Source organism: Protomyctophum parallelum, assembly GCF_964188405.1.
Source record: "Protomyctophum parallelum genome assembly, chromosome: 11".
NCBI lineage: Eukaryota > Metazoa > Chordata > Actinopteri > Myctophiformes > Myctophidae > Protomyctophum > Protomyctophum parallelum.
The window spans coordinates 16,384,522-16,412,064 of NC_139707.1; the positions used below are offsets into that span (position 1 = coordinate 16,384,522).

A 27,543-nucleotide genomic window follows, 5' to 3' on the forward strand; every position below is an offset into this window, starting at 1 on the left:
CCCCCTCATGTCCCCCCTTCCCTCTCTCTCTCTCTGAGAATGTGGGGGCCCCACTAGCATAAATTGTCAGCTGTTCCTGGGCGTACTCTCCATGGCTCCCTAAACTCTCATAAGCTTACTGCAGCCGCTGCTGGCAGGACCAGAGTAAACCCATAAGGCCTGCGTTTTGTAAATGCACACTAAAGGACCGCCAAATAATCGTGCAGCCTGAAGACAACTGAAATTTGCATTCCGTTATAGGCAGTGATGAAGCCTGTCTGGCTATATTAGGCTAATGGTAGTTTACAATTTAGTGTATTTATAGTCTGTGCATTCATTGGTCATGCAGTCTATTTGTATTTTTTTTCCATAATATAAACAAAGTTAGACTATACTTTGTGCTTCATGTGACTCTTAGTTAAAAAAAACCACACCCGTGTGAATTAAGTGAGGGGCGCTCTTATCATATCGTACATCACCATGACATAACATGTCAGACTATAGGCCTATGACGTAAATTCTCCTTTCATTGTCAATGGCATTTCATTGTGACAATTGAGACATTTGGGGAACCATTCAAAACCAAATGGAGCCAGCCAGCCAGGTGTTGGTGTACACACACACACAATGCTTTTGCCTTTTTGTTGTGTCAAATGTGTTCACTATTGCATTTTATATTTCGTTTTACTGTATTTTGATTTAATGATCCAAAATTCTTTCTTACCTTGCTCTCAGGTAATCGTGTAGTCCACATCAGGGTCATTTACATACAACAGCAGCAGCGATTGGAACCATTTTGCACTACTTATTATATTACAGAGTTGTCTGCTATGATATATTAGTGTATGTTGCCACCTAGTGTTAGGTTTAGATACTGTTTGCATTGGCACTCCCACAAGAGGGGCCAATTCAACAAAAATACAAACATTAGTTATTCTTTTGACATTAAAGCCAGCTGACAATACATTAATATAAAATACAGAAACGCAGAAATGTTGCCGTAATTGCAAGGACATAGATAATGGGTAATTGTGGCTAACAATGGTAAAATCTATGGGTAAGGATGATGTACATACAGGTATATGAAAATATACTCACATAAGTGCTTTAAGTGTACTCAAGTGAAGATTATTTCTAAGATCACGCCAAGAGCACAGAGTAAATTCAATTTACGCAAAAAGACCCTAAGTACTTAAAGTCCTCCACCTTCTTCATGTCTACTCCCTGTAACCTCTCCTTTCCAGCCTTCCAGGGCATATCTCCAGATTTTCCTCTACCTGCTCACTGCTCTCATTACAGATCACAATGTCATCTGCAAACATCATGGACAATAGGATCATAGACATCAGACCATAGGATGTAAAAAGCCAAATTTATTAAATATTATCTTTGTACAGATGTCAAGGGAAATTATTAAATAGAGTAAGGAAGAGAAATCCCTTGTGTTAAAAACAATGAAAATAATAATTATATATCTCATTGAAACATCCTTAACTGATTACTACTTATGCAGATTCACATTCAAATAGGACGCTTTTCCCTTTAGTAAATAGGTGGTCTAATAAAAGACATGTGGAATATAATGTATCTGCAATTACACATGCAGTGGTGCCGTACAAACATTGTCAAATCTCCTCTCCGTAACCCTATGATGACGAAAACAACAAAAGTTGAACTTTATCTGAACACCACAAAGTACAAAGATTTAAAACACCCTCAGGACAGTCTAGTCAACAACTCCCCGGTTCAAGTATTCCCTCCAGACTCCACGCCTCTTCAAGTATTCCTGTCATGACCTCCGACCTTCCATTTCATAACCATTTCTTAGGTTTACAACAAAAGCTATGATATAAGTGCACTGGAAATTCATCTATACATTACAAAATAATAAGAATAGCCATAATTAGGTAGTAATAATTAATCACAATCATTTTCTGCTTTCATTATGTACAAACTGTGACATTCTCACACTAACACATCACAGTTCCCAAACCCCCTGAGCGTTCAAGTTTAACCCATCTAGCTACCAAAATGCAAAGTTTGGTTACATAAAGTAAACACCATTACCGATCTTGGATGACCACAATCAGAGTGATTAAACCATTCCACAGAATCACGTGCTTGCGTGTAACGGACGTTTCTCGACCAGGATTCCCCCCCCCCTCCCCGTCTTATTTGTGAAACCCAAGCAATGACAACCTAGAACCTACGCCTCGGAAGAAAAAGAAACAGCACGTGTAACAAACATTCTCACATACAATTGGACAAATCAACAGTGGTGCTTAAACAGTCTACAAAACATATCCCAAGCTTGTGGGAAATATGGCTCACACCTGCAGACATGTGCTCACACCTGTGCATTCGCTCTGTTCACACTTCCACCAAGGATGGAACACATGTAACAAGAGCGTGGCACGTATCTTGAGGGATCAAACCCCCTCACCTCAGTCCCTTCTTACAGGCCTGTAAGTTCTTCTCAGGGGGCAGCAGCAATACAGCCACGGCACTTGTACAACTTCTGATCATGGTTACGGATGTGATTCCTCACATTCCGCAGCCGAAAGAACGTCTTGCTGCACAGCTACAGCACGCCATGGGAGAGAAAGGAAGCATTAATGAGAAACGTGACAATGCAGTGACAATATGAATGGGAAAAGACCAAAAATATGGGAGCTCTCCTCCAATGTTTTGATGTTTTTGTAAGTATGATTCAAATGAATTGATTACCGGACAGGGCCAGTGCTTGCCCTCAATGTGCTTGAGGGAATGCAAGATGAGGGCATCACAGTCCTTGTAGGACGCATGACACTCCACACAGTTGTGGGCTCCCTTCAGAACCTTGGGAGCTTGACTGCGAGGACCTCGTAGCTGCTTCAGCCGTGCCCGACGGACTGACTCCAATAAGACAAACTTTGTATTACTCATAGGCAGTATATTACCCTTCTTCTGCACCTACAAAGAAAAGAAACACGTTGTGCGAGTGCCAACTGCCAAGACATGTCCAGAAACATCAGCCTATCAGATACATACAGTACGTACAAAATAAATGGCAGCATTATTATGAACCAGTAAAATGAGGAATAAAGACAACCTAAAAGCCCATTAAGAGAAAATAACTGTACAGCTATCGTTCCCACTGAAAGATAAACATGGCTTTCTATTCACTTCCGTCGCTGTGTGTTGCTTGCGATGGGACGAAAGTGTTGATATTTAAAAAGCACGTATTGAATAGATAAGATCGTACTGGCATAGCGAGACAGGATGGGATGAGTAGGTTGTTTTGTTGTATCATTCAGATTGTGTTATCTTTTTTTTATGTGTTGACTTAATTGAAGGAGATGTGAAATATAATGCATTATGTTTGCAGTTTAAATTAGCAGACAATAGTTTTTTCTTATCTGGGTAGATTCATAAATTCTAGAGTAAGAAGATAAGTATGAATCACTGCCCTCTCCTACCACCTACCTTTGGTATGTTCCGTGTGGTCTTTGACACTGTGCACTTTGCCAGAATAGGAGTGTTGTTATGGTTGGAGTTTGTCTGGGATCTGTGGACCATTCTTTGACTCGCACTTCTCTCATCCCTCTCCCTTCTTGTGTGAGGTGGGGTGGGCGGTCCACTCCTGGCCCTCAGCACCCTGGGCTGAGCACCCTGAGCTCTGAATGTCTCCCCCTGCGACACAGAGCGCATCAAACAGATATCCACACTCTCTTCCTCCCTCTTCCCTGCCACCATTGCCCCCCCTGCTGGGCGATAAAAGCTGAAGAGGAAGCCTGGGTCTAGTAGCTTGACGGGGGGCTTGCTCTGGCGTTTTCCCCGGTCTGGGGAAGGAGGGTCTGGGAATGGTACCGTCACTGGCAGGGGGTCTGCTGGCTCCTCTTTAATGACCTTATACAAAGGATTGTTATAAAGGGATGAAGGAGTTGACAGGTCAGGTATTTGGAGTCCTGTGGATTTGTTATCCTGAGCGCTGGGATTACGGTCCATCAAACCAGTCAGTACTTTCCTTTCCTCTCCTCTGTTCTTAGACTGCGACTTCTTTGCTCCTCTCACAGCGCTCTGCTTCAGTATAGTCTTCGCTGCTGGCCGACCACTGTTGTAGCGTAGCATTCTGAAGGTGTCCAGGGTGATCTTGGTCCTAGTCCGCGTCCTCAGCGGAGGAGGGGGTTTGTAAGAACGCGCAGGGTTGTGGCGGTCATGGGAAGGAAGCAGCTGACCTGAGATCGAGTAGTCAACTGGCTCTGGTTTGATCCTGACCATGTTCCGAGCCAGAGCTCTGGAGCTGCCACCGCAAGGAGGCAGCCTGGCAGCATCTCTCTTTGCCAAGTGTCTGAGTTCCCTCCCACCGAAAGCGGGCCAGGACGCAGGTTGCAGAAGATCCGGAAAAGTGACTTTACTTCTCATGCTCCTGTCGCTGGGAGGGACTTGCCGGGGGGTTGGTTTTGACCTTTTCAGCCTAATTTCATTCACACTGACTGGATCTTCAGGCTCCGTCTTGATGATTTTCTTGAGGAAGCGAGTATTAACCGGGTTACACAGGGGGATTGACAGGGGAAGATCCTCAAACGCCATTCCTGGAGCCGGGGGTTGAGTTTTCCTCCGTTTAGTCAGCGAGTAGTTGTTTGCCTTCAGTTTCCTCAGACGTTTCTTCTGTCTCCAGCCAATCAGATCTTCTGGTCGCGGCAACAAGGCAGTCCTCTGCAGCCCCAAAACGTTCATGAGCCGGTACTTCTCCTGTGCCCGTGCGTAGTCCTGCTCATCCTCTCCGATGTCTTCTGCCTCCTGCTTCACCCTCAACGGACTCCCCATGGTACTGGGTCTTTGTCTGGACATGGGGGAAGGCCTAGGAACAGAGTGAGATTTCCGGTTCCGCCGTGGACTTTCTGGCCGGGGAAGCAACTTCAGAACCTCTTGGGCAGCCCCGGGACTGGAACGGAGGAGACGGGCGGTTGGCGGGGATGACGCGGGGCGATTCCGTGACTGCGGGGTGAGTGATGCATTCCGGGGGGCTTGAGGCCTCTTGCAGGAGGGTGATTTGAAGTCCATGAGCTTCATCCTGTGTGTGGGACTGAGGGGGTGTTCGTTGTTTCCCTGTACTCCTTGTCTGAGGGGTCTGCGCAAGGAACGCCTGGGACTCTCTGCCAAAGACTCATCTGATGCATCCAGTGTCAGAGAGAAGCCATCGCCCACTCTGTCCTTATCAGGTGAGACCTTCTTTCTTTTTCTCTCCCTCAGTTGGTGGTGGAGCTCTGAATGAGACCCAGCGTTACCCAATGGGTGCCCTGTCCTAGGACAGTGAGAGGGTGGCTGCTCCTGTTCCCTCTGGAGGGCAGAGCAGGCATCCACAGCGGGCCACATGCCGAGGTGGCGGGCCAAGGTGCCGACTTCAGGCAGGTCCTCCTGGCGCACACACAGTGTGGAGGAGTACGAGAAATCCAGCAGAGACAGCAAACTCTCCTCACTGAAACCTAAAATAGAGCAAGACAGAGGGCCGTTAATCAGACGTGTTCAACTTTGGACTGTGAGTGAGATAAGCAAGATGCAAGTGAGTGACTGTAAATAGTGGATTAGAGTTGGGAGAAAGACTACCACCAAAGTGTAAACATGAGTGAGGTGATTGGATTTGAACAACTGCTTTAATCAGCAGCAGCTTCTGTCTTGATCAGACAACTTGCATCAAATGTAAACAGTGTGAAAAAACAAGCAACCCAGGATGCTGTAAGATTTATCAAAGGCATGGATATTCAGGCGTCTGATGGCACTTTATTCCTAACAAACAGAGCCTAACCTTAAATAAAAATGAATATTAAATAAAATGTGCATTACATTCAGCCATTTACACACACATTCATACACCCGACAGACAGCAAAAGAAGACCATTGTGTAACTGTAAGGCCAACCCGCTGATCGTGAACAGTTAAGTGTCTAAGGACACTTTGCAGTACCCGGACGCACCAGCAGTCGTGCTTGGAGACTTAAACCAGTGTTATCTGGACACTGTGCTGCCGGGATTTGAACAATACGTCAAGGATGCGACAAGGAAAAATAATATTTTGGACAAGTGCTATGTAAACATTCCAAATGCATATGTAGCCAAGATTGGGCCACCGATAGAGACCTCTGACCACAATGTTGTGTGCATGACCCCAGTCTATAAGTCCAAATTAAAAAGAGGGAAGCCAGAAAAGAAGGTAGTCAGGACATGGACAGATGACAACAAGGAACAACTTGCAGCATGCCTGGACTGGACTGATTGGGACACGTTCAGAGATGGTTCATTAGATGAAATCACCACAGTTACAAACGATTATATTAATTTTTGTGTACAGCTGGTTGTTCCTACAAAGGAGATAAAAATCTATCCAAACAACAAATCATATGTGACAAAAGATATAAAAAAAATTATAAATGAAAGGAAAACAGCTTTCATAAACAAAGATTTTGGTGCACTTAAATTGGCAGATAAAAAGTTAAAAACGAAAATGAGGCAGGCAAAATTGGCACATACACAGCGTCTGGAGGATGCATTTAATGCCAACGATCACAAAAAGGCATGGGATACTATGAAATCTATGACAGGAATGTCAACCCCAACGAAACCTATTGTGACCGAAAATGAACTTGTCTTTTCCAATGACCTAAACACCTTTTTCGCCAGATTTGAATCATTGGACAATTCCTCAAAGTGCACTGAAATACTGAAGGCTGTAACACCTCATTACACCTGCCCCCTCAGACAGAATTACCATCTCTGAAGAGGATGTAAGGAAAGTGTTTCAGTGTACTAACACAAGGAAAGCTAATGGGCCAGATGAATGCAGTGCTTTTCTCCTCAAACACTTTGCATCTGAGCTGGCTCCAGTGTGGCAACCAATATTCCAAACCTCTGTAGACACACACACAATTCCCCTGTCTTGGAAAACCTCACACATAAAACCACTACCCAAAATCCAATGTCCAAAAGAACATAAGGATTACAGACCCATAGCTCTCACTTCAGTGATTATGAAATCACTTGAAAGAATACTGTTACAACATCTTGTCAGTATAACCAAAGACAAATTCGACCCCAGTCAGTTTGCCTACAAAAAGGGTTGCGGTACAGAGGATGCGGTTGTCACACTGGTCCACTTAATTACAAAACACCTAGATAAGTCAAATAAGAATCATGCGAGAGTGCTATTCTTAGACTTTTCTTCAGCTTTCAACACAATACAGTCTGATATACTAGTGTAAAAAATGGTACAGTTGGAACTGAATCCATACTTAATTCACTGGTATGCTTCTTTTCTTACTAACAGAGTACAGAGGGTGAAAGTGAACACAACCCTCTCATCAGCATTAACTACTAATGTTGGTGCTCCCCAGGGTTGTGTGAGCTCAGCTGTACTTTTCACCCTTTATACTGACAGCTGTCGTATTGAGGAATGCCTGTCTGAATGTCGCACTGACACACCAGACCAATACATTCTAAAATACTCAGATGATACAGTTTTGATTTCTCTCCTAGATAGTTCCAGTGATCCTGGACTGCACCAACACAGAGTAAATAAGGTGGTTGAATGGAGTGATAACAACGCTCTCATCATTAACACAAAAAAGACAGAAGAGATTGTTTTTGGTACACCACCAGAGATACACAGATCCCCCATTACTATTCATGGTGAACCGATCAACCAGGTATGTTCGTACAAATACCTAGGAGTAGTAATAGACCATCTTTTGTCATGGAAAGATCAGATTGATTCAGTGTGTAAGAAAACAAAGCCGTCTAAGATCCTTCGGTGCTAGTAGACGGATTCTTCTTTTGTTTTTCACTTCTGTTATTATGAGTGTTCTTCAGTACTGTAGTACCACCTGGTATGGATGTTTGTCTGCAGCCCTAAAGTCACAACTGCTGCAACAACTGAACATTTGTTCAAAGATTGTTGGACAACAACTTCAGAAACTTTATACATCCACATATGATAAGAGCATCCTAAGGTTAGCAAGTAATATCACCTCTAATACTAAGCATGTGTTGTATGGAGAATATAGGTTGCTACCTTCAGGAAGGAGATATGGTGTACCAGCATACAATAAGGTCAGACTAAAGAGGTCCTTTGTCTACCAGTCGACCTTGAGGCTTAATCAGGAGATGTAGTAGCCACAGGATAATCTAAGCGGTGGATATTGCTCATGTCTTTATGTATGTAAATTGTCGTGTAATTTGTGTTTTGTATATGTTTCTGCATACTTGGCTGCTGTGTCGCAAGACAAATTTCAGTGTGAACTGACAATAAAGTACTATATCATATCATATCATATCATACGTATAAACCACACTGTAACGGTGCCTATCCGGAACCAGCAGCAAACTATGGCCCTCGTGGCCATTGCCACGATACAAGTTTTACTGATGAGGTGGCTAAATGTCCACTATCGTTATCAAAACCAGTTGGTCTCAATGTGTTATATACTCACCGGTGAGGTCTATGTCAGCCTTGGAGCTCAATTCCGTCTCTGTGAATATTTCCTGGAAGTACTCGCTGACAGCAGCCAGAACGGCCCTATGAGCAGAGTAGGATTGTCCGTTTGTCTGCAGGGTGATGTCACAGAACAGGCCCGCCTCCCGCTGACTCCTCAACTTACTCAGCACGTCACCGCTGTGTGACAACATTGTCTTTGACACACGTCCTTCAGTGCCCCCGTCCTGAGATACACACACAAATAATACAAATGAGGTATAGGTGTAAGTCAGACACAGGAGGAGTGCAGAAAAACAATGGACGGAAATAAATAAGGGTAAAAATGGGTAATAGAATAATTATATGATATGTTCGGACACGAAAATACGAAAATAAATTATTTTGATTATTTTCTTTTCAAGTCTGCAATTCACATTTTTGACAAGCAGTACTACTTGGAGGAAGGATACCTTTTGTCTATATGGTTTTACCTGTATCACCAAAGAGCACCTATCTAAGAGCCACTAACAGATCCCTGTAGCGCTTCCATTCCTCTATTTCTAAAATGTTCGGACACGGATTTGTATGTATAATTAGGGGAAGTTAGCGAAATGTGTGGCAAATCTGCAAAAAATGCTTATTAGCTTTCTTCACAAATGTATTCAGTTTGTTCCAAACCAACTCCCTTGTGACAGCTAGCTGCTGAATGTTGGGGTACCATTAACAACCTATATAAGGTAAAATCTCCCCAAATTTCATTATGCTTTATATAGCTTGTGACGTGTCAAACTAGGCCGATTTTCATGATTCTGAATCCATTGCAAGCATTAGTTTTGCACGAAAAACACTCCTTGGGCTAAATTCAGCCATCAGCAGCTATCAAAGTTTCCCAAGGTTGGGTTGGAACAAATTGAGACACATTTTATGAACACATTTGCGAAGAAGCCTATTGGCAAGCAATTTTTTGGAGATTTGCCACACATTTCGATACACATTTCCTAATTAGTAGTAGTAGCAGCGAGTGTGCGGTGCTAGCCCTCCCTGGCCTTACCTCTGATCTCTTGTTGTGCTGCCCCAGGCATTCTGGACAGCCCAGGACATGTTCTCGAATCTGGAAGTACATCCCTGAAAAGAGAACAATGGCACATACATTACAGTCCCAGACAAAGAAGAGCCAGGGCCATGATTAACATCTCCATTCACAGACTTGTGGTTTAATCTTTAATTTAAACATGTCAATATGACAGTAACCGAACTTCCCTCAAAATAGAATGAATGACCATGATGAATGCAGAGCTGCCATGTCTCACCCTTTGAGTGTGACAGTCACGCAATTTAACCCTTTACCACGCACCACGCCACACATGCCATTTCACACACATTATAATGATAAATAACAACTTTCTCTGCGGCTCCTCCGCGTAATAACGCACGCTCATGTGTGCGTCCTCACAAACGGTAAAATAGCCGATCTGCATATATATGCAGGAGGGTAAACAGTGGACCAAATCGTCAGCAGGGTCCCTGACTGTGTGACGCATGGAAATGAGCCATGCAGAGTTTAACATCGCTTCGAAATATTTTTCATGGAAGACAATATAGCCCCCACAAGTTACAACAAGTGAGTAAGTGACCTGTGACTATCTCTCTTCTATACTGGTGTGTGGCGTCTCTTGCGTGATATGAGGAAGTGGAACGGTGCCATAGCCCATGCACATTATAGGGACAAAGTCGTGTGTGTGTGTGTGTGTGAAGTGAAGGGGGAGGGGCCGCATCGCGACTTGAGAGAGCCCACAGATGTGTTTGAACTAAGAAAATGTAAAAATAAGGAATTTTCCCACATTCCAGTTTTCTGACATATTCCCCAATTTCCACTGAGATTATGGGGTGAATGAATGTGGCCAGACCCATCTTCTCTTTCTGTCATAGTGACATTGTCCTGCATCAGATCATGTCCAAATCAGGTTCTCCAATCTCCAGTAGCCTCTTCAGTTTTTTGAAGATTTTTTGAGTGGTGCAACCACTCCCTTACGGAGCTATGTGTGTGGCTGGCTGGGTCTGAGCACTATGTGTGTGGCTTGCTGGCTGGCTGGGTCTGAGCACTATGTGTGTGGCTTGCTGGCTGGCTGGGTCTGAGCACTATGTGTGTGGCGTGCTGGCTGGCTGGGTCTGAGCACTATGTGTGTGGCTGGCTGGCTGGGTCTGAGGAGCATAGATAGATAGATAGATATCTTTTTCATTTCTACTTTAAGCATGAGGAGGCTGTCAGTGCAGGGAGAGCAGCTGGCATGGAGGTGAAGACATCAGTGTTAAGGTTAAATATCAACGTTAAAACGGGCCAAATCGACATTAAAAAAAGCCAATTTTTTTCGCCGCCGCCCTTCGGACGGCGTCGAACACATTAAGACACTAGAGTCTCACTCTTGACATTTTCTGAAATATGGCAGCCCTGATGAATGTCTGCTCAGATAAATAAAACTACAAACTAAACTGCAAAACAAAACTACACAAAACTAAATTTAAAATGGGAACTAGGTCATAAACTCATATGATGATATCCTGTCTTCCCATCCTGCCTATGAGGGGCGGCGGTGGCTCAGGGGTAGAGTGCCTGGATGGTAACCGTAAGGTTGCCAGTTCGAACCCGGGCTCCCCCAGAGTTACTGTCGAAGTGTCCTTGAGCAAGACACTGAACCCCTAATTGCTCCCGATGTGCTAGTTGGTGCCTTGCATGGTTTCCGCTGCCATCGGTGTATGAATGTGTGTGTGAATGGGTGAATGTAATGCACAATCTATGTAAAGCGCCTTGGATAAAGGCGCTATATAAATGCACCATTTACCATTTATGCAACAATGTGTAAACAGAAGTAGTGGGTCAGAACACAGGACACATTATAGGCCTACATGATGGCTAGCTCTGGTCCATAGCTCTATGCCATGGCTTTAGAGCTATGGACCAGAGCTACATGATGGCAGACATTTAACCGACATACCGTCCCACCAGTAGTTCTCAGCCACGCATTTGTAGGTCTCCTCCAGGGAGAGGTGGCGTGTGCCGCCGGCGGGCCGCCTCCGGTGGAAGGCGGAGATCGCCTCGTGTCTCCGGTCCTTAGCCAAAACCTCACGGTAGTGGATGAAGCCCCGCTCCAACTTCTTGCGGTACAGCAGCCCGTCGATCTCCTCAAAGTTGGACGAGCGCGGCCCACGCCCTTTCAAGTTCCCGTCTGAATCAACCTCTCCGTCTGATGGTTTGGACGGACAAAAGGTTTCTGCCCTCCCGTAGTGTGTGTTGTATGTGCAATCGCCGGCCATTTTAACGGGGTTTAATTGTCTTATGTGTGTAACTTTGTCTTTACCAACGCCAGATGCATATGCTGCCTTTTGGCCTCACCGGGGCGGCGGAACAAACACAATCCTCCTTTTGCACCGAAGCCAGTCGCCCCTTATGTATCACAGCAGGGAGCCCCAGTCACAACTGGAGTCTGTCTGGACCACTGTCCCGACATCAACTCCACGTGAAGACGATGGCAGTAGACCAACAACAAATAATATAGTTATGTCTCCAGAAGACAAGTGCAACTCCGACACCTTAATTTAAAATGGGCATAATCCATTGCAAGGCAATCATTTCCTTTAACCATTTATCGGCAATTCAATTATGTTTAAAAATGATGGCTTATGAATAGCGTTTTTGAACAAAAAGGAAAACGTTTATATATATTATAAAATACAAATATGACCGTCCTCACGAGTCAAGCAGCATCCTCTTGGATCATTTCCATACATTCCAGGGTCGTAGGCTACAATTTGCCAAGTCGAGGTCATCCCATCTGGCTATTCTAAATAGTTGCAGAAATAAAAGCTACACGCATTAAATCATTCTTTCATTGGTAAAGTTGTATGTAAAACACTCAGTTGTGCCTCGAGGATCTTGCCGTCAATAGGCTATAGTGCATATCAATAACAATGTTGACTGATGCAAGTGGATATCGCGCCAATCTCAGGCTTCAAGCTAAATGATACAAATTAACCAGTTTTAGAACGGGTCACGTTCAACGGAAGTCAGTCTGGTTCTCGATAGATGCCAGTCCATTGTCTGTCTGCCTTTAATGGATCTGAGTGTGATCTTTGTAGCTTTACCTCTGGTGTAACTTGTGATTTGTTTCTGTAAGTCGAGTCGGAAGCAACATGATGATGCAGCTCTATCTATCCAGCATCGCTGTTTGAACGACCTAAAAGCGGCGTCACCCCGAATGTTGCAATTCACATCCTGATCCTATCCAAAGCGAGCCAACACTCTGTGGTTTGATAGCCGACATATTCCATATCTCTCCCATTTGCGTAAAGCGAGTCAGATGATCAAATAATCCAATGTTTTAACTCGTAACCTTCTGGCTTGTTACTAAATATCAGCCAAACTAAGACATCTCAACCCCGCCTTCAGACAAAGACCATTAGTGGATGCTTTAAGGAGCCACAAAAAGAAGAAATGCGATTGGCTACTACAACAGTCATTCCGAAGCCCCCCCACCATCACCACCACCACACACACTCACGAATCAAGATAGGCTGTTAGCACACAGTAGGATATTGCCAACGATATTGCTTGCCTCACTGTGAAGTAAAACTTAAATACTAATCTTGATTCTTCATTGCCATCAGGAGAATAGTCAGATTTTGTATCCAAGCCCAAAATGGACTGATGATCTTAATCTTTTGGAAGTTTACCCCATCAAAATAAAGAGGCCTATCATCTTTATGCGTCATCAATATTGCAAAATGGCATAATACTGATGGCTAATAGAAAACTATGTATGATTTGACTGAATGTCAAAACAACCTGATATATCCATATAGCCAAAATGTCAGTGATCTGTTACCTTTTCCTCTTGATACAATGGCTACCCATAACTGATTCTACAACCTAAACTGTCTAGCCTAACCTGGGCACATACATATTTATTTATATTTGTTGATATATGATAAAGTGACAGACTTTAATATACAAAGGGCTATATTTTCGTCCATGCTAAAACCCTTCTCCCTAAACTACCTTGCATTTTTTACCATTTTGAAAATGTTAGTATAGAATAGTTCAACTAGCCGATCTACAAGCTTGTAATGTAGATTGTTTTTTCAAAATAGTAAAGAGATAAGAGCCCTTAGTCTTTCCATTAGGTTAGTGAGCCTTATTGCATTTGGCTCAATGACAAATATTTGCAGTGGAGTTTCAGTTTCACATTCAAGTTCTTGATGAGATGTAAACAACAAAGAGAGATGGATCCTTTTATTTTATAGATAACTGTATTCTTCTAAATGTTACCAACTTTATATAATACAATTATCAGTTCAGCGAAACGCAAAAGAGAAGGATAATAAGACCAGGTCATTTTCTTTCACAGACAGCACATACACTGATATTAAACCTTTATCTAGGTAGATAAAAACAGACATACATCAACCAAACCATGATGACACTGCACTGTGAAATGACATCCATCATCCATGTAGAACCCAATGGGTGCAGTTGTACAGAGGCGATGTGTGAGGATCTAGCCGAGGACAGAAGCTCTCGAAACAGTCCATAAGACCACTGAGCATCCTGCATTTAGCACTAAGGCTGAGTGACATTGCTCTTGGCTGGTGGGTCACTGGTCTTGGGACGCTTGGGCTCAGGGGGCTGGCATACTGGATCAGAAGGAGGAGATGGGCGCTCTGGAGGAATACAAATAAAGGGATCAACGAAAGAAAGGTTACAACCATAGACAATATATACGTAGATGCATTTACCACTGGATCATTTGTGGCATGAACCCTGGTCAAAATATTTAGTATAGTGCAAAAACAATAGCCTAGCCCTAGTGCTTTAATTTTTTTTTAATTCTTATCCCACGATTTTGTAACCCATTTTTCACCCCTGTGTCAATTATCTAATGTGATCCTGGGCTCTACACACCCTCCGCCAACCTAGTCCCCATATATGGGGAGAGCAACGGACTTGAACTCATGCTTCCTTCATGCCTGAGTGTCCAAGTTGCTCCTTTACACCTGACATGGGGGAGTTTCCCTGGTTGGACGTAGCACGTGGCCTAGTGCTTTAAAGCAACAAGGACACCAGGTAAACATTTGTCTAAACAATATGCAATGTACAGTAAATAACACTGGTCAAGCAAAATAAATTATAAAAAAAAAAAAAAAAGCATATATTTTAAAGAAAAATAACTTGTGGCGCTCATATCATAAATCACATTCCGTGCTCAGCCAATCAAATAATTTCTGTGCTACAAACACACAAAGCTGGGCATAGGAGGGGCTAGCGCTAAAAAGGACAAAGGGATACAAGGAGAGAGGGGGAGAGTTTGAAGGGGTCAGTTTTCAGACTTTTGGGAAGGTTACAATGAGAATAGGAAAATGAACAGTGGCGCTGTTCAGCTGATTTCACACGTCTTTAATTAGAACTACTTTGCCAAAAACCTGACAATGACCAGAGGCTCAAATCTCTCTGCCACCTGGCTCGATAAAATGCAACTGCTAGGGCTCAAGTGCTTTCCCACACTTAAGGTAGGTTTGATATATGTTCATGCTCATAGTATGGTCATTTCCCTAAACTGAGATGTCAGGAGGAACTATTATCACACATCAACAGGAAGTGTTTTAATAGTATTTGAATGTTGAACCGTGAATTCACAAAAGCGGTGACGGAACTGAATGACCTGTATGAAGTATAATTCAAAAGGGGACCCAAAATGATGGAGCTTGAGTGCCAACGTTTTGTTTTATAGGGATGCACAGATATGGAAATTCTTAGCCGATGTTTAAAATAACAATTTAGCCGATAAGGATACCGATATGTTTATTTTGTTTTTGTTCCCCCCTTTTGTGACAGGGAAACAAATACATCTTCAATACAGGAAATAAATGTTCCGAATCTACAGCTTGGTTGGCTGCAGATAACCAACATACCGACATGGCCGATGCAAAATGTATGCATACATCGGAGCATGTATCCAGCATGTATCCAGAACCCATGTTATGTAGTTTCATTCAAACCCAAACGAAGAGAGTAGAGGTGACAAGAAAATTCAAACTATAGACTAGTAAGACTACTAGAGTAATAATGACCTTGAGCATAGATTACTGAAACATGAGCTTGCTGAAGCCATTTTGAGTGATACTGAACACCTGTATGAAGCTTTACTGAAATCAGACCCTAAATAAAAGGTGGTAGAGTGAATGGACAGTTGAACAGCGTATTGTATTACAACCCGTCGTTGACAGCCATATCATAAAAATGACTTAACCTAAAGGTTCCCTTTATATTATAAAGGGAACCTTTAGGTTAAGTCATTTTTATGACTTATTATAAAGTTTATAAGGTATACTGACCGTGTTTGGCCTTCTCAGTGGAGGAGGGAGTGGTAAAGAAGGGGCAAACAGCTGGAGATCGTACCCCGACAGAAGTCAAAGATATCCGCCTAGAATAAAGTGGAAGAGAAATCAATAGTAGTATTGCATGCATACATATGCACGTGTGTGTCTGTGTATATTCTGCACCTTCTCCTGTACCCATCTCTCTGGATCTTGCATCTCCACTCTGTGGAACAAGCTGTATGTTGGTATTGGTGCTAGCTTAGCACCTATACATCTAGCTATCTATAAATGCACCATGTCTCTGTCTGTGTGTGTGTGTGTACTGTTGTAATCCACGTAACTCGAGAACCATTCGCCCCAAAAAGGCCTCTGCCCGGGCTCCCGCACCCACCCCCAACAAATAATATTGTTTGTTGCATGACGTTTTAAATGTTCAAAATGTGCTGCAGTCAAATCTTTGTCTTCCTTGTGTCTCCAGTCTCCCCTGCCTGCCAGGGCTTGTGATAGCAGCAGCATGAGTGAGCAGCGCTTGTTTTTCCCCACATATCACGTGTGGGTGGTAGGTTGCAGACAGAAATTGATCGGTTGGTGCCTTGCATTGGTTCCTTGGTGTGTGGATGGGTGAATACTGTACATTACATTGTTAAGCGTTTTGGAGAAAGGCGCCATATAAATGCAGTTCATTTATCATTTGATTGATGTACACGATCTGTCCTAAAGTAACTTTAGAAAGAGGACTAAACAAATCCCAGAATTCCCAGAAGACCGGTACAGAGGGATCTTCTCTACAATGTACAAACTCATGTAAACAATACATCACTGTTCATTTCCTACTTGATCAATTATTGGCTACTACTAGCCCAGTGACAACTGCCAGGCAGACCGTTGTCTGAGCAGTCTGTTAGACATACTACTAGCCCAGTGACAACTGCCAGGCAGACCGTTGTCTGAGCAGTCTGTTAGAGACATTGTATAATAATCAGCAGGAGGTCCAACGAATCCTCATACGGGCAGCACACTCAGAAAAACATATTCTTTTACTGAAACAGGCATTTAAAAATAATTCACTTCTTGAATTAAATGTAACAAAAAGATTTTGCACTGCCACTACACTTCTGAGCACGATGCTTCGTCAATCTCACTGAAGAGAATCAACTGTGTTGACATACTTTCTCTGTATAGTTACGCAAGTCACCAAAGACAGAGCATTTGAATAGGAGTTGAAGATTTACATATGCGGTGTGGGTACGTACACGCCGGTTTGCCCCTACATGCTAATCTACATGGTATTGCTTGAGGAAAGGTACAATTTATTCATCCAACATGAATACTTTGGGAGATATATTGATGATTGACAACATATTTTTCTTGTGTAGGTAACTCAACGCAGTTACAGGCTTTTACATATCTTAACTCTTGTTTTGAATACTTCACTTCAATACTAAGTGAATACTTCACGTCATTCACTTAGTTGGGACTTTCAGTTTCAATCAATCATCAAAAACACTGAATAGAGCTTTACAAAAAACGATGGCATGGGATACATTTTTGAGAGACGATTCCTGTCATCCTCGAAAGACCACCTGACCTCGCCCTCAGTTTAGTGCATTAAAACATTTGCATTAAACATTTGCATGCATTAAACAAGATTATCTGTAATCAGTTTAAGCTTTATGGGTATAACATTGGCTTATCACAAATTAAAATAACCAAAGTCCTTTTAAAAGAGCCCCCTGTTCGTTTTTTTATTATAAATCTTTATCCCACGATTTTGCAACCCATTTTTTCACCCAGTGTCAATTATCTAATGTAATCCTGGGCGCTACACTTTCTCTGCCAACCTGAGGGGGCAGCAGACTGACCTCATGCTTCCTCCTATGCATGAGGAGTCCAAAGCTAAATTCCAATACCCAAAATCTCGGCCACTCGCTCACTCCCACTCGCTCACTCGGGGTCATTCCAGCGTGACCCGGAAATGGTTAACGTTCCATTTGTTAAAGTGCTCCATCGAGGAGGAGAGTGGAGTCGAGTGGAGGAGCCGAGTGGGCTCTCCGAGACCGCATAGAGCGAGTGTACATCAGGTGCAGGCTCGGTGGGGTATTTTGTCTCCTCGCAGCGGATTTCCGCATCACGTGTACATGTTTTTTTTCCTTCTCCAGTGACATAAGTCCGCCTCCTCCACATGTGGCACAGAAAACACTGATGAAACCCGATACTGTGCACCCCCCCCCCCCATCCACTAGCTGCCGGCCGGCTGACTGGCTGAAGTCGCCGACCCAATGGCCAACACACACATGCACGCACTGTTCAACTGTTTGTTGAAGAGACACATTTTCGCTGAATGAATAGAGCTTCAGAATGATAAAGTAGCCTATCTAGCCTACTTATGTGAAAGTGAAAGGACCACAACAAGCCACTGGCTTTATTGCATTGTGTGATATAAGCATAATAAAAGTAGGATATATAAATTAGGCCGGCTATATTGTGCGCACCTCAAAAGCTATCTACGCGGAGGAGGACTGACTGTCGGAGGAGTGGGGGGGGGGGGGGTGATTTATACGTGTGCGCATCCTGGCGCTTATTCACTATTTCAGGAATAAATACCCTTGCCTTGCACATGTTACCAATACATACACATTGGCCTCGGACCCTCGGTTACATGTACAAAATGATGAATTGTCTATTCTGTAGACTGTACGGCTCTGTTCGGAGTTCCAGTGATCCAGGCATCCAGCTGTGTGACACCACTTTTGCTTTGGCAATGTTAACGTATGTTTTCCCATGCCAATAAAGCCCTTTGAATTGAATTGAATTGAAACACGTCATTAGTGATCGCGGAATGTGCCGTCGCTTTGAAATGACAGCGTAGTACATTCCGATTCCAGAGGAAAATTCGACCACCACTCTGTCCTCGCATTGAATCCTCTCCTCCTCCTCTCCTCCTCGCTGGGGGCGGAGCCGAGGAGTGAGTGGAGGACGCGAGGAGAGTGAGCGAGTGTGAAAGTTGCGGTATTAGAATTTAGCTCAAGCTGCTTCTTTTCATCTGACAGGGGGGTTTCCCCGGCCGGATGTAGCACATGGAAGCGTTATTCCGACCAGTTCCTTTTCACTCCATCAGGCGCCCCGGCTGCCCAGGGAGAGGTAGCTTAGAGACCATGATTACTGCATGTTTTTTTGTGAGGGTACCTACCCTAGGGGACACGGGGAGAACATGCAAACTCCACACAGAAAGGCCCTTTTACCAACCCCACCATGGGTATGGGCACTGATGACGCGGAGAACACGCCCACAGCGCCCCCAGCAGGAATCGAACCTCAACTCAGGATCTTCTAGCTGTGAGGCGACAGCACTACTGACTGTGCCAGCATGCCCCCGTTAGCTTTTAAACATAGAAAACCCATACATGATCATATGGTCAAATCACATTTACCTCCCCTACCATCACAGACCCAGACTACTTTAGTTTCCATTTCTGACAGTAATCAATGTTACATGTACTTGTAATCATTCTACCTCCATCATCTACAGATGCAGTACCTATTCTCACACCATACATATGGGAAAGAGTATCCCAATTAAACTGCAGTAAGTATTTTATCACCAAATAAATAAATGTGTTAATTTCATTCAGTCAAAGTTGATGTGGGAGGCTGGGAGCTACAACACAAGCCAAATCTACACACCTCTGAACACCATAGCACTATCCAATGTAGTAGCACCTAATTTTGTTAAAGAAAACCTTCCCATCTCTTTTAGATTTCATTGGTAGTTGGTACAAACTAAAGCGGGCCTCTTTGCCCAGAAGAGGTGGCGGCTTAAAAGCTGATGTAATCAATGTATAACACAGGCAGTGAGTGCACACAGGGAACAGCAGCACAATTCCCTTCATATCAGGAGAGAGCCTTGAGAGTCGTCCATGCCAACAAGCAAAGCCCCTGGTGAGTGTAAAAAGACTCAATGCAATGCTGCAGCTGCACAATAACATTTCCACTTTGTTTTGGCTGAAACTAAGACAAAAGGCCCACCTGTGTGACCTGAGCGGTGCAACCATACGTACTATTCTGGCCCTCCTCCCTGGCCTGTGTGTGTGACGCTGCTCAACAGTGCCATCCAGCTGTATTGGTGAGGTGTTGAGCTGTCTGTGCTCAGACATACAGACACAGAGACATACATACACACATAGCTGCATAATGGAGCGGTTAGGCACCGCTCAAAAATGCTAGTATTTACCTTGGAGTGGGACCCTTTGGGGTGGTGGTAGCTTTAGGAGTACTGGGCCCAGGAGTGTTGGTGCTGTTGAGGACTTTAGGAGTGGCAGGAGTGAGGGGTGTAAGTTTAGGTTGAGCTGTGGAGGAACGGGTGGGGGTAAGAGGGGTGGCATGTGGCTGGGGTGTGCATAGAGTGCTGGTGCTCTCAGAGGATGGGGTCTGGGGAGCAGAGGGTGTGGACTTAGGGGTAGAGGGTTTACCCCAGCCCTCCAGGGTGTTAAGTGTGATCCTACGGGACTGAGGTTTGGTTTTGCCACCAGGGAGGTTCTTCTTGTCCTCTGGTAGAGCCGGGTTCTGAGGGGAAGCGAGGCGTGCAGAAGGGTTCTGAGGGGACGCGAGGGGCGCAGAAGGGGAATCTTTACAAAGGTTAGCTTGGGATGTGGTGGTCAATGTTTGAGGCTGAGGTACTGGTGACATGGTCCTGGGCAAAGACTTTTTGCCCCTTTTCTCAGGGCCGATATTTGGGGTGAATATTTCCAGGATAGGGGGCTCCTTCAGAGGAGTGCCCAGTTCCCCAGGAGAGAAGGCCAGGAAAGAGCAATAGCCATCGGTGGAGGACACTGCCAGTAAGGAACCATCCCGAGACCTAAACAGGATAAGTTAATGTTAGTGGCAATAGCTAAAATCCTGTGATATGGTATAATAATTATGGTTCTTCTACAGAAACAAATGGGAATAGAGGGATTTGAGCTGGCCTACCAGGTGAGGTCGCTGAGAGTGTGGTAATGGATGTTGGACACAAATGCAAAAGGAAGGGCTTGCTGTGTATCATATAAAAAGACGGAATCTTCGGATGCCACAGCAAACACCATGCGATACGGCAACTGGAACACATTGGGCACTGCCTCCACTGTACCATCTGTTGAACAGAATGGGAAATAAAGAGAAGAAAAGTGTTGACATCATCATCATCATCATCATGTGTAACAATATAATTATAATGTAATTATAGATAGTGTTATATACACGCTGTTACCTTGCGCTTTCTTTGTCCTCAATTCAAAATAGACAGGACAGCAGCGCACAGCCACGGTAGCCTTGGCCGGACAGGGGAAGTGAGCGATCGGCCTAAAACACACAGATTTACAGGTCTATTAGTTAATATGCCCACCACTGCAATTCTAGATAATGTCACGGTCATAGTCATAGTAGAGGTCACCTCTTGAGGCCCTTCCTGGAGAACATATAGGTGGTGTTCGTAATGTTTTCTCCTGCCTCCACGCAACCAGCTGGTAAACAAGACAGTGAAAGCAGAATCGGAATGAGAAATATGTATCTTGATTAAGTATGGTCACGATACGAGGCATAAACAGGGAATTTGTCTTTGTGCATCTGACAGGAAAAGTATATGATAATCAGAGGCAGGTAAGGGCTGGTCTTGCCCGAATGAGGGTATGATAACGCTTCACAGGATATAACAACACATGGTATTTCCTGTTCCCAAATAAATATTAGACAATAAGAGCTGCATCTGTTCACATACCTGGTACGAGCAGGAAGGATCCGTCCGGTGTGAAGGTAAGGCGTCTAAAGAATGACCTCATGCTGTCATCGTGGAACATTCTATACTGTTTGACCTGCAGAAACACAAGAGATGACAGGTAAGTTAACCAAGTGCGTGTATGTTGCAATATGTGCCACATTCACATATTAATATACCAACGAGCATGCCCAACACTGACCTCTCCATCTCCTGGTGACCCAGAGGTCATCTTACTGACACAGTAGGCCTTCTTCCTGGTGTGAGTGTTGAACACACGCATCACTCTGAGTATGTGGGGAGCAAAATACATGCATGTTTAACAGGAGACATGTTTAACATTTAACATGTTTAATGAAATGTTCTTTTCTTTTAAGAGTTAAAAAGAAATCACACCTGTGTGAAGTGAGGCTCTCTTATCATCATGACGTAAAATAGACACTATGCCCATTTGCTCAGACACGGACAGAAAATTGTCCATTCATTGTCAAAGGGAACTTATTTTTTTAACTTTGTGTCGGACACAAATAGACACTAAGCCGATTTGCTCAGATACTATGACGTAAAATTCTCCATTCATTGTCAATGGGAATTTAATGTTTGTGTAGGATGGAGATGTACACAAATAGCTGAATATAGGAGGGGCTAGTGCCCCTCACAAACAGGAGGTTTCAATGGGATGTCTCTACCTGTCACAGCTGAGAGTGGCAATGTATTGTCCCAGAGGATCCCAGGTCACCCCCTGCACATAGCTCTTATGGTCATTGAAGATGAACAGTTTCTGACCTAAAGACAGAAAATGATCAGACATTCATGACAAAATATGAAATGTTGATGCACTGAACACAACACAAAAGCTTAAATGCTCATCAAACCTTTGTTGACATCCCACATGATAGCAGTGTTGTCCACAGATCCCGACACCATGGAATTTCCATCACGGGTCCAGGAAATGTCATAAACATCTTCTATGTGTCCCCTACAAACATTACCACGGTTAATTATGATCTTTGTTGTTTGTCCGTTTATAATATATAAACACATTATTCGCATTACAGCATCCTCAATAACCAAGAACAGCATCAGAGCCTTGATATCCGAGCAGCACCATGAAAAAAAATGAAAAACTAAAACTAAAATCAAAATGCTTGTCATAAAAAAAGTTGAATACAAGACCACAATCAACCTTTTTTAGTTACTAAGTAAACGGCAGGTAAACTGCAGCATTAACACCTTGAGGGCCCTTATTAATTAATTGTGCCCGATGTCCAACACGGAGATTAATCAAAAGATGGAACATTAGCACCATAGAAACAGAGCGCACCGCTCCACCGTCTGGGAGAACCTATTGAGCAACATTCGATCATTTCCGGTCCAAAGTGGTCCCTCTTCATTTTAGTGGATGAGATCGAAAATCTTGAAACATGAATAACTCTTGATCAAAATCAATGCTTCCAATTCTAATCAAAGATTATGTTTTTGACAGGCCATCGTGGTCCCGTCGCTAGTCGCGTTAGAAGTAATCATACCTCCCGTTGTTGTCGATCTGGGGTGTTTTGGGTTTTGGCTACTTCAGCTAAGCCAAGATGCTGCCTTATGCACCTTGAAAAGGGCTCCATAGCTGCAAATTGCTGGGCACACTAATTTACTGGTCCCAACTACATCCGGGCATTCAAGGTGTTTTGTGGGTATTTTTCACAGCCAACTCCTGTCTATAGTTAACTCTGGCACACAGATAGAAAGACCTAAACGAAACATAGCCAACATTTAATACCATAAACTTCAGCTGCAATTTATCAACTCAAGTTTCAAGGGGGTTTATTTATCACTCATTCATACAAGGGAAATCAGCTTTTGACATGTTGTGCAAGACTGTGCTAACGATATCTAGTGACGTGTCACTAAATTCTTGCTACGTGGTTGCCCTCCGGTATGTCACATCCAACAATCTGACTGTCGACCGGTCGCCCTGCACCACTCTGCCATCAATCCCACAACTCCCTGCGCAAGACAATACAATTCCATACAAAATGGAAACATTTTATTATTATTTTTATTTAAATTTTTATCCCACGATTTTGTAACCCAGTTTTCTTTTTCACCCAGTGCCAATTATCTAATGTAATCCTGGGCGCTACACTTCCTCTGCCAACCTGGGGGGGGGCAGCGGACTGACCTCATGCCTCCTTCTATGCATGAGGAGTCCAAGCTGCTTCTTTTCACCTGACAGAGGGGAATTTCCCCGGCCGGACGTAGCGCGTGGAAGGGACACGTTATTCCGACCAGTTCCTTTCCCCTCCATCAGGCGCCCCGGCTGGCCAGGGGGAGGTTGAAGGAAACTTTTTATTTAATATATAAATGAAATCACTTTGTGGATCTGTACTGTAAGACTACAGTGAGGTAGCTGTTCATAGTTCATCACCTTAGCGTCTTCACCACAGTCCAGCTCTCCTTGTTGAGCTGAGCATCTTCTTCCTCTTGGAATGCGGTAGTTTGCTCTGGCTCTTTGCTGTCATTCAACTTCCACAGCAGGATGGCAGCATCTACACCATATCAAATCACATTAATTTATGCCTCGGAAGTTGGTGGTGTTACTTTACTAAGACATAATAGTTGATATCAAAGCACAATTTAATTCGCAAAATATTCAGATTCTATGTAAAATGCATTTAACAAAAGAATAATGTCCACCAATTTGCAATTTGTAACACACACACGTTTTGAGATATCTTGTTTTGGCCAAGAGTGTTGGACAGACCAGCTAACATTGCCATCTTTGGAGTCACGCCACTAGGAGGGCTAAAAAGAAACCCCAGACATGACCATAACCCAGTAGGTAATGTGTAGATGTGACATACCATCTCCACCTGAGGCAAGCAGCTCGCCGCTGGGGCAGAAGCGCACCACGTTTACAGCCTTTGTATGTCTGCTCAGGTTAGATAGGAAGCCCACTACAGCTTTCCCATCTGCGGCTGTATCAACCTGCCACAGCTGCACCAGAGTATAGATTGAAATGATGATCAAAATGCATGACAGCCAGGCATATTTGGATACATCAAAAACCAGTATGGCTGCATATCTGAATTATGTATGATGATGGTAAAATTAGCTACCGTTCGTGCAACATTCATTGATACAGTCTGGATATAAGAAGGCTAGAGACACAGCTGTTTTCATCATGGGCTCCAAGATTACTATCCAAACTAAATGTAACATTTTACAAGATATGTAGATACAAAAAAAAGTTCTAGAGGAAATACAGCAAGCTGGGTCTTTGTGTTCAATTGTTACAGAGTCCAGAATCCAGAGAGAAGCACACACATCCTTAGCCCCTTTCGGGACCCTACGTAAAACTTTTCTGATATTATGTTGAGTTTTACGTTGGGTCCCTGCTCACTACTGTATTTTCGTATGGAAATTCCTATATGCGGAAATGGAGATTCTCTCTAAAATAGGACCCGCGGCATGTGACGCCATTATTTTCCTTGAGTTATTCTGAATTCGGTAACTTTAAGTAGCTATACATCCAGCTGCGAATATCTCCTGTGGCGCGGAAGCCGTTAAGTATTTTTAATCTTTGTTTGACCGATTTGGTCGCTTTATTTCTTCTTGTTTGTTTACCGTTTATTGTACCGCCTCCCGGTGTGCGGTTGGCTTGTGAGGCTACGTCCCTGCCTCTGATCTGCTGTATCATAGCTATAGCGCCACTAGCTAGCCAGATAGGCGGTACAATGAGGTGTCAATAAACAAGGAAGGAAAAGAAGAATCCAAGCTTCCAAATCGGGCAAACATATATTAAAAATACTTAACGGCTTCCGCGCCACAGGAGATATTCGCAGCAGCATGTATGGGTACTTATACTTTACATATTCAGAAAGCCTCATACTGAAGAATATCGTCAAAGAGCGCGGAGGGCGGTAAACATGTAAACATGAGCCAGTAAATGTTTTAATCAGGTGGCATGGACGACGTGGAACAGGACCCAATGCACTGGGTCGAACAAATGTCAGAAACTTCAGTAGCATTTGGGTTCTGCTTGGAGGGCTAACACATCCTAAAAAACGTCACATGTGCCAAACTAAAATACTTATGTAGACCCGCTTTAAATCAAATTCTATGAGCTGATATACAGTGTCAGTCTGCGGACTTCTTCTTTGACCTTCTTCAAATGTTTACAATGGCTCAGTTATTGCCATCTATGTTCATTACTTATTATTGATTATACTCCTGCCTTAGCCCCTTTCGGGACCCTACGTAAAACTTTTTTGATATTTTGTTTAGTTTTACGTTGGGTCCCTGCTCGCTAGTGTATTTTCGTATGGAAATTCCTAAATGCGGATGTGGAGATTCTCTCTAAAACGCCTCCCCGCGGCATGTGACGCCATTATTTTCCTTGAGTTATTCTGAATTCGGTAACTTTAAGTAGCTATACATCCCGGTGCGAATATCTCCTGTGGCGCGGAAGCCGTTAAGTATTTTTAATCTTTGTTTGACCGATTTGGTCGCTTTATTTCTTCTTGTTTGTTTACCGTTTATTGTACCGCCTCCCGGTGTGCGGTTGGCTTGTGAGGCTACGTCCCTGCCTCTGATCTGCTGTGTCATAGCTATAGCGCCACTAGCTAGCCAGATAGGCGGTACAATGAGGTGTCAATAAACAAGAAGAATCCAAGCTTCCAAATCGGGCAAACATATATTAAAAATACTTAACGGCTTCCGCGCCACAGGAGATATTCGCACCGGGATGTATAGCTACTTAAAGTTACCGAATTCAGAATAACTCAAGGAAAATAATGGCGTCACATGCCGCGGGGAGGCGTTTTAACATGTAAACATGAGCCAGTAAATGTTTTAATCAGGTGGCATGGACGACGTGGAACAGGACCCAATGCACTGGGTCGAACAAATGTCAGAAACTTCAGTAGCATTTGGGTTCTGCTTGGAGGGCTACTCCTGCCTGTACGACTCTTCGTTCCGTTTCTTTTTAAGGTTGATATTATTAAATGTATTGTCAAAAATACATATAACACACGACACACACGATAATTCAGAAGTTTTAACAGTCTTCTGGTGGTTAGCCAGAAAGTACACAGTGATTAATGTACTTACTCTGACAGTGGATTCATTTCCAGCTGTAGCCAGACGATGTATGCGACCATCAGAATTGTGTTGGAAGTCCAAACTATAGACAGGTTCCTTGTTGTGCCATGCAATCTCACACGTTACCACCTTCATGTTTCTGTCTGAAACCGACTTCTGTATATAATGGATGTCTGTGTGTGGGACGGGACGGGACAGGACGGGACGGGACGTGGGTGATTATATAGTTAATAACGAGTACAGAATACAATAATATGCAACCATTTGGGTATATTTATTTTTTTTGTCCAGGTCATAAGCTAATAAATACTTAACTAATGCTGTATGTTACCATTAAAGTTAGCTACTGGGTTTAGCTTTCATGTTGATTTGGCATTATTAAACACGATTCAGTGTTCAGTGTAGTATATCAATATCATAGCAGGCCCGTCACCTTGGACGTCAGCGTCATTAACACGCCGTGCTAACATATTAAATAATATACACATCACACAAGTCATACCTTTCTCCTTTGTTTACTATTATCGCTGTCCTTCGTAACGTCTCCCTGAGCTCCACGGGTGAAAACAACACAGTGCAAACATAAATCTAGAGTTCCCGCGTAGAGGCGCGTAGGCAGCGTCTAGTGAACAGATCTAATGAACAGATTTAAGGCTTCCGGTGGACGATCTCTTCAAAATAAGAGTACCCTCTAGAGTATTGAAAAAAAGTTTAATTTGCACATTAAAACTACAAATTAAGCATTTAAATGATGCTATATGATGCTATAAGACACACATTATGTTTCTGTGTAAAAATAAGTAATTAAATCATTATAATAATAATAATAAAGTTATCTAAATGGATAAATGCTATTCACTGGAGTGCATGGACTTTATAAAGTGGACACTGGACAAAAGA

General features: G+C 43.4%; 2 protein-coding genes across 3 annotated transcripts; both read right to left on the reverse strand.

Moving 5' to 3' along the window:
- Positions 1-2,161: 2,161 nt before the first annotated feature.
- Positions 2,162-12,834, reverse strand: LOC310866344 (uncharacterized protein). Its single transcript, XM_083775954.1, has 6 exons — positions 11,421-12,834; positions 9,479-9,552; positions 8,444-8,672; positions 3,445-5,447; positions 2,707-2,931; positions 2,162-2,560 (listed from the first exon to the last, which is right to left on the reverse strand). Exons 1-6 carry the CDS (start codon positions 11,737-11,739, stop codon positions 2,456-2,458), a joined length of 2,955 nt encoding a protein of 984 aa, XP_083632080.1. The 5' UTR covers positions 11,740-12,834; the 3' UTR covers positions 2,162-2,455.
- Positions 12,835-13,700: 866 nt separating this feature from the next.
- chaf1b (chromatin assembly factor 1, subunit B) lies at positions 13,701-27,199 on the reverse strand. 2 transcript variants are annotated; one of them, XM_083776595.1, is made up of 14 exons: positions 27,146-27,199; positions 26,653-26,799; positions 24,405-24,537; positions 23,969-24,089; positions 22,422-22,525; positions 22,236-22,332; positions 21,749-21,833; positions 21,550-21,643; positions 21,226-21,295; positions 21,043-21,134; positions 20,766-20,925; positions 20,029-20,652; positions 15,814-15,902; positions 13,701-14,142 (listed from the first exon to the last, which is right to left on the reverse strand). In XM_083776595.1, the coding sequence occupies exons 2-14, from the start codon at positions 26,776-26,778 to the stop codon at positions 14,042-14,044; spliced, it is 1,896 nt and encodes a 631-aa protein (XP_083632721.1). In that variant the 5' UTR covers positions 26,779-26,799; positions 27,146-27,199; the 3' UTR covers positions 13,701-14,041. The 2 variants fall into 2 exon arrangements, with proteins under 2 accessions (XP_083632721.1, XP_083632720.1); XM_083776594.1 differs by having other exon boundaries at positions 26,653-26,786; positions 27,146-27,195.
- Between the last annotated feature and the right edge of the window lie 344 nt (positions 27,200-27,543).

Excerpts from the sequence above, each read along its gene's own strand:
- LOC310866344 (XM_083775954.1), bottom strand. The coding sequence starts at position 11,739 with ATGGCCGGCGATTGCACATACAACACACACTACGGGAGGGCAGAAACC. Across the intron at positions 5,448-8,443 it reads GGCTGACATAGACCTCACCG|GTTTCAGTGAGGAGAGTTTG; the intron begins GTGAGTATATAA and ends GCTCTATTTTAG. Across the intron at positions 2,561-2,706 it reads GCAAGCACTGGCCCTGTCCG|CTGTGCAGCAAGACGTTCTT; the intron begins GTAATCAATTCA and ends GGCGTGCTGTAG.
- chaf1b (XM_083776595.1), bottom strand. The coding sequence starts at position 26,778 with ATGAAGGTGGTAACGTGTGAGATTGCATGGCACAACAAGGAACCTGTC. Across the intron at positions 21,834-22,235 it reads GCCACTCTCAGCTGTGACAG|AGTGATGCGTGTGTTCAACA; the intron begins GTAGAGACATCC and ends CCACATACTCAG. Across the intron at positions 14,143-15,813 it reads CACTGAGAAGGCCAAACACG|AGCGCCCATCTCCTCCTTCT; the intron begins GTCAGTATACCT and ends GTATTCCTCCAG.